The sequence below is a fragment of the Lycium barbarum genome, chromosome 4 (genome assembly GCF_019175385.1).
Source record: "Lycium barbarum isolate Lr01 chromosome 4, ASM1917538v2, whole genome shotgun sequence".
Classification (NCBI taxonomy): Eukaryota; Viridiplantae; Streptophyta; class Magnoliopsida; order Solanales; family Solanaceae; genus Lycium; species Lycium barbarum.
This window is the reverse complement of record NC_083340.1, coordinates 108,765,966-108,772,800: the sequence shown is the minus strand read 5'-3', so window position 1 is coordinate 108,772,800 and position 6,835 is coordinate 108,765,966. Positions and strand designations below refer to the sequence as shown.

General features: G+C 35.4%; 1 protein-coding gene across 1 annotated transcript; it reads left to right on the top strand.

Moving 5' to 3' along the window:
- Positions 1 to 5,618: 5,618 nt before the first annotated feature.
- LOC132637650 (uncharacterized) lies at positions 5,619 to 6,593 on the top strand. The gene is made up of 2 exons (XM_060354712.1): positions 5,619 to 5,947; positions 6,236 to 6,593. Exons 1-2 carry the CDS (start codon positions 5,619 to 5,621, stop codon positions 6,591 to 6,593), a joined length of 687 nt encoding a protein of 228 aa, XP_060210695.1.
- Positions 6,594 to 6,835: the final 242 nt, after the last annotated feature.

Genomic DNA, 6,835 nt, shown 5'->3' with positions numbered 1-6,835 from the left:
AAAATAAATAAAACTCGGGTGGCGGTTTTTAACGTGGGTCGTTAAGTCACTTTTATATAATGCAGTTAATTAGTGCGTTAAAGGTATTTTTGCAACTCTTTTTTTTATGGTAAAATTTCTCAAATGACTACTTTATTGTAGCTTCCTACCATTTGTAGCTACCTTTTTTAATATTACCATTCGTAGCTAAAAATCATCTGTTTTGTGTATGCTTTCGGATGTATTTGTTGTCAGCAAATACATGAGCATACGGTAAAAAAAAAAGGAACAGGTTCCTTTATTTTAGCCTGTAACAGTGGTGGTATTAAATGAGAGATTAATATATTTTTTACCTTCTTTTCCACAAAATTAGCTGTAATATTCCCTTTCCTTACACGTATGTCACGACCCGGCTAGGGGGCCGCGACGAGCACCCGGTGCTACCCCACCCGAGCACTCCCGTATCGTACATAACATAACATCTAGGTGAACCATGAGTCAATTCGTGCTTTTCTTATCGTTAATCATATTGATCCCATTAGACGATCATCATCATTTAACATATCATAGGCATCTATGCCACATCATAAGTACAAGGCCGACGAGGCCAACAAAAGATATACAAAACATGGGCCGACATGGCCGAACATCTCTACCCACATACACATGACTACGAGCCTCTAAGAGTATGACATATCGTATGAGCGGGACAGGACCCCGCTATGCCCATAATTATATACACAAAAGAATAAGTACCCAAAAGCTACGGCTCCGAAAGAAATGGAGCTCTGCTATGCAATCTTTGAATAAGCAGCTATGGATCAAGTCTGTCTCCCTGTGCACTTGCGGGCATGACGCAGCGTCCACAAACAAAAAGGACGTCAATACGAAGAATGTACTGAGTATGTAAAGCATGATCAACATCAATATAGCAGCATAATAGATATCATATGAAGATAGCATAGGAGGGGAGACAGTAATATCATCATCATCATATCGCTTACTTGCATACATCGTCGTTCGTATCCCATAATAATACTCGTACCATACTTGTGCTTATACTCGTATACATGCCCCTATTCACATTCATATACATAGTCTTTTCACATTTATATTCATATTATATACATAGCCATACACTTATATACATACATAGCGTACCCGACCCTAAGGCTCGGTGTTTCGTACGTACTTGGCCAACCAAGGCTCAATGTTATTTCTACCTGGCCCTACCAAGGCTTCAGGGTTATCCGTACCATCTGCAGATGTGTGCGCACGTTACGTAATCGTATACATACTTTATACATAGTCATATACATATAGTCTTACCCGGCATCATAAGCTCGGGGTTCATTATAGCCCTTCATAGGCACATATAGGTATAATAGCCCGTAGGCGCCTTTTGCATCATTTTTGATATCATTATCATTAATATTCTCATCGTTATCATTACATCTACATTATGGACTTACTCGTCATACGAGGGACATAGTATAATCATAGTATACATCAAGGGTTGTGAGCTTATGAGCTCGGAATGTCAACCATGTGAAGACAACATACTCATATGGAGGAATTAGGAATATGGCCAAAGAATCATGCCTTATGAAAGAAGGGTTAGCCTCACATACCTTTCCGTCGAACTATTCTACACTTGCACGTTCCCTTCCAATGCTAGCGTTTATACCTTCATTAATATCATAACAATGGCCATTAGTCATTCACATTATCCACATTATCTAGATTCCTCAATTTGCCTCTAATTCACCCACATTCATGATTATACCACCCATCTTCGTCCATTCGTCTAAAGTGTTTAGTTCATGATATTAATACCATTTATAACACATTCATATCACAACACAACAACATTCATAACTCAATTCAAACTATTTCTCAAAATGTCACTATTCATCAATCATGACCTAGTTGACCACATTTTCTACAATCCATGTATTTTAATTCTCCAATACCTTAAACATCTTGTAAAAATCATGAATCTTACCTTAGAAGTTGTAGGAACAAGCTTTGGTTGATAATACTCCTCTTTGAGCAAAACCCTAGTTTTTCTCCATTTGGATTTCTCGACTTGGATGATCCTTGATGATTCCCTTATCCTTGATTCACTTGTCTTAATGTTATGGATGACTTAAAATCCTTGGAAACTCATATAATAAATGTAGAGAGAAGTTTTAGAGAGAAGTGGTGTAATGTTGTAATGAAATAAAATAAGTCTTGATCCTCATATTTAATGAATTGGAAAATCTGTGCTGGGTGAACAGTGGTCGTCCATGGAGGTTTACGGTCCGTATTCCACTTTACGGACCGTCCCTCGTGGTCGTCTTTAAGCTTAAGCAGGACCAGAGACTTTGGCCTGCATGCATGGTGATTTACGACCATGGTTTACGGGCCGTAAATCACTTTACGGTTCGTCCACCAGGTCGTATTATACCTTTTCCTCAGCTGGCAGAAAGTTGAAGTTTGGCATGCCAGTTTACGACCTGGCAGTTTACGGACCGTATAACAGTTTACGGTCCGTATTTGCACTTTACGACCACTGGCAGACAGCTGAAGCCTTTGCATGGCAGTTTACGACTGCCAGTTTACGGACCGTATTGCACTTTACGGTCCGTATTTTGCAATATACGACCACTGGGCAGTTGTGCCAACTTTCAATTCTTTTCATTTCTCGACTTTTCATTCCAATCATCCACATCCCTTTACATACATTTCCCATGAAACATTATACACTCGCACTCCTCGCACACATCATTAGTTCATTTACTTGCGTACCAACGGGAAATTTTCCGAGGTGTAACAACGTATCTCCTCTTCCATGCATTCTTCAACATTCAAAACGTAAAAATTCAAATTTCAAATTAAATCTTCAACACATCTGAAAAAACGTTAACAAACAGAGACACGTCAATCATCAGGTAATTCATGCAAAAACACCGTTTTTGATTTCACAAATTTCGTCTATTCAATTTGTATTTATGTGATTTCAATTTTTTTGTTGGATCATAATGGTAAAGTCGTTTTATTCTTCTGATTTTGTTTTTTTTTCTTTTGATTTCTATCTTCATAACTGATATTCGAAAAATGATGATGTAATCTCATTGTAAGCGTGTCAACGAATGAGTAATGCTCTTGAAAATTTTCTGTTGAAAGTATGTTAATGTACATGAATGGTTAGGAATAAAAAAAAAATACCCAGTTCATATCTTTTATTTATCTGAAGCTAAACTATGTATTTCTGAACTATTTTTCATATCAGTTGCAATTTATGCTAAAACTATGTATTTCTGAATTGTAATTCAATATGTGTATGTTATATTTCAATATGTTTTCTGTTTTACATGTTCCAAAACTTATCGAAAGCTTTCATGAATAACTTTCTGAAGATCCAGTTCATATATTTTTTTTTCTGAATCTAAACTATGTATTTCTGAAGTGTAATTCAGAAATCTAAACTATGTATTTCTGAACAATGTAAACTGAACTGCCTAAACTATGTATTTCTGAACTATCTAGACTATGTATTTCTAAACTATGTATTTCTAAACTATGTATTTCTGAAGTAGCTAAAATATGTATTTCTGGACTATTTTTTATATCAGTTGCAATTTATGCTAAACTATGTATTTCTGAAGTGTAATTTAATATGTGTATGTCGTATTTGAATTATTAGTGAGTAATTATAATTTGTATAAATTGTTCAAATTTGAACGTGAATCTTATGTAGGGCATACATATTACAGGTTTTATGTTGACACAGTGATTCAAGGATTTTTTTTCTTATAAAATGGTCAATATTTCATCGTTGATTAGACACTCTGGTATTTGGAACGCCGAGAATAAATACGTCAATTACAAAATCGATGCAGTGACTTTCAAGGAGTATTCGACGTATGAGGAATTGTTACAAACAGTTGCAACCCAATTGAATTTGGACAAGAAAATGAAAAACATAAGCATAAAATACATGGTTGAAGGTGATTATATTCCAATGGAGATTCACAATGACATGGATGTTAGGGTGTATGTGGAACTGAAGAAAGAGAACAAAGCATTACCAATGTACCCATTATGTATCATTACAACTGATAGAAGCATGGAGATATGTATATCGGATGAGAGTTGTGTTGAAGGTGATTATTTGCAAATCGGATACACGAATCAAACAGTTGGTTCCCGTGAATTGCATCATCAAGTTGTGGAAAGGCCGATTTGTTATTCGAAAACAACAATGGTATGGTTATTAATGACAAGAACCAAAAAGTAGTTTCCATCGATCAAGTATACAAGGATAAATATACATTAAAAGCTGTGATGGTGAATTATGCAATTACGAACAGGTTCAACTATCGGACAAAAAGGAGCAATTCAATAAGGTACTAAATGTGCATTTTTTTATGTATTTACAACTGTGTGTTGTTATGTATTTGAACCGTGACAGTGTATGTTTGTTAATTTGTACGAGTGGAAGTATTTCTCAGCATGTGTATGTTTATTATAAAGTAGAATCAAAACTGATTTGTGTGTATTTGTACTCATAAATAATGTATTTGGTCTGTGTTGCATTTGATTAACTTATTTACATATGGTAAAATTACTCATCTGTCCTTTGTATTAATAATACAAGATTAAATACATTACTGATGTATTTTACATTAATGTGTTTTTTTTTATTTAGTTTTTTTTTTTTTTTTTGTAGCTACACTCTTGTGTGCGTATCAGGAGAGTGTGATTGGAAATTCAGGGCGTCAAGTGTCGGTAAGTCAGGAATGTTTAGAGTTAGGGAGTTTCAAGACAAACATACATGTCCATTAAAGAAAAAGGTTTATTCCCAATGCCAAGCTACAAGTCGGTTGATAAGTGGCATTGTCAAACCAAAAATATCAAATCATAAGAGGAAATATACGCCTAAAGACATTGCGGAGGACGTCAAAAATGATTTTGGAATGGATGTGTCGTACATGGTTGCTTGGCGGGCCAAAGAAAGGGCGATGAACGATTTAATGGGTGAACTGGCTGAATCTTATAAAAGACTACCTGGATATCTATACATATTGGATAAGACTTACCCGGGGTCACATATTAGAATGCGTAAAACCCGCGAAAATGAATTTCTGTATGTTTTTATAGCACTATATGCATTTATCAAAGGCTTTGATTATTGTCGGCCAATTGTGGTGGTTGATGGAAGCCACTTAAAAACACCATACAATGGAACATTTGTCTCGGAAAGCACATTAGACGGTGCAGGTATGTCAAAAAAATACATATTAATTTATTACCTCAATATATATTTTATATGTTTTGGACAAATACAAAAATGTATTTTATTTTTTTTCTTCTTCTTAACTGTATCTCCAGGCAACATACTTCCCTTAGCATATGGTGTGATTGATTCTGAGAATGACAGATCATGGACGTGATTTTTTGAGCTATTCAGAGAATCATATGGAATTAGAGAGAATATGTGTATCGTATCAGATAGGCATGAAAGTATAAACAAGGTTGTTTGTCGAATTTATCCAGAAGTTGCACATTATGCATGTATTTGGCATCTGTGGGGTAATGTATGTAAAAAATACAAGAAGAGCCATGATGTGTTGAGTCCTGTTTTTTATTCTATGGCAAAGGCATACACGCAGGATAATTTCGATGAGTTAATGGGAAAGGTTCAAAAGGTAGATATGCGCGTGGCAGAGTATTTGGAATCGGCTGGTAGAGACAAGTGGGCTAGATTGTATGCATCTGTTAATCGAGGGTGGACAATGACTTCTAACATAGCAGAGTGCATTAATCGACATCTTCTAGCAGCTAGAGAACTGCCTATATATGACTTTCTCGAAGAAGTTAGAAGGATGTTTGGGAGATGGAATTACAATAACCGGAGAAATGGAACATACACGTTCACTATACTCAGTAAAAAGTTTCAGGAGATGCTATCAATCAACGAGTATCTATGTCTACGAATGACGGTATGTTTCAGTTTAATGAGTGTTATAAATTATTTGACAAAACTTGTTATCCATGAACAGTTAGTGTTAATGTAAATTATATGAATCTTTGAAAATTGATATGTATTTGTTTAATGGTTTGTTCATTTATTTTAAAATTCTGATTGGTTCAATAATAAATACATGTAATATTTATTTTTTCAGGTAGAACCGTCAACCGAATTCGTGTACACAGTACATGATGGAGGACGGTGATTCATTCTTAATTTGAATAGCAAAACTTGCAGTTGTCGTATGTTTCAACTAGATGAAATCCCCTGCCCGCATGCATGGGCTGTCATTAAAAAGAAAAATCTGGTTGCTGAGGATTATTGCTCTGATTTGTTCAAACCGGAGACCGTGTTGAAGACATATGATGTACCTGTGGATCCTCTACTCGACGAGCGTGAATGGAACATTCCCAAAAACATCTTGGAGGATGTGGTTTTGCCACCAAGATACAAGAGACCGCCTGGTAGGCCAAAGAAGAGGCGTGATAAGCCTTTAAGTGAATTGTTGTTTGGAAAGAGCAGACATGCTTGCAGTACTTGTGGACAACTTGGGCACAACAGACGTTCATGTAGTTTTGAGCCTCTGAGGAAGTGAATGTTTCTTGTGTTCCTATCCATTTAACTTTATTACCGAATATAGATTGGTTATTTAAGTATTTGAACACTTGTGCCAAAAACTTCTATTGACACATGTTGTAGTATTATAGAATTTTTTGCAATGAAATGAATGTCCCATTCAAAATGATCTTTGATGAATTTTTTTTCCCGATACGTATGGTGTTTTTTTCAACTTAAAAAAATAATGCGTACTTGGTAAAATGACATACATATTATATC

Excerpts from the sequence above, each read along its gene's own strand:
- LOC132637650 (XM_060354712.1), top strand. The coding sequence starts at position 5,619 with ATGGCAAAGGCATACACGCAGGATAATTTCGATGAGTTAATGGGAAAG. Across the intron at positions 5,948-6,235 it reads GAGATGCTATCAATCAACGA|TTGTCGTATGTTTCAACTAG; the intron begins GTATCTATGTCT and ends CAAAACTTGCAG.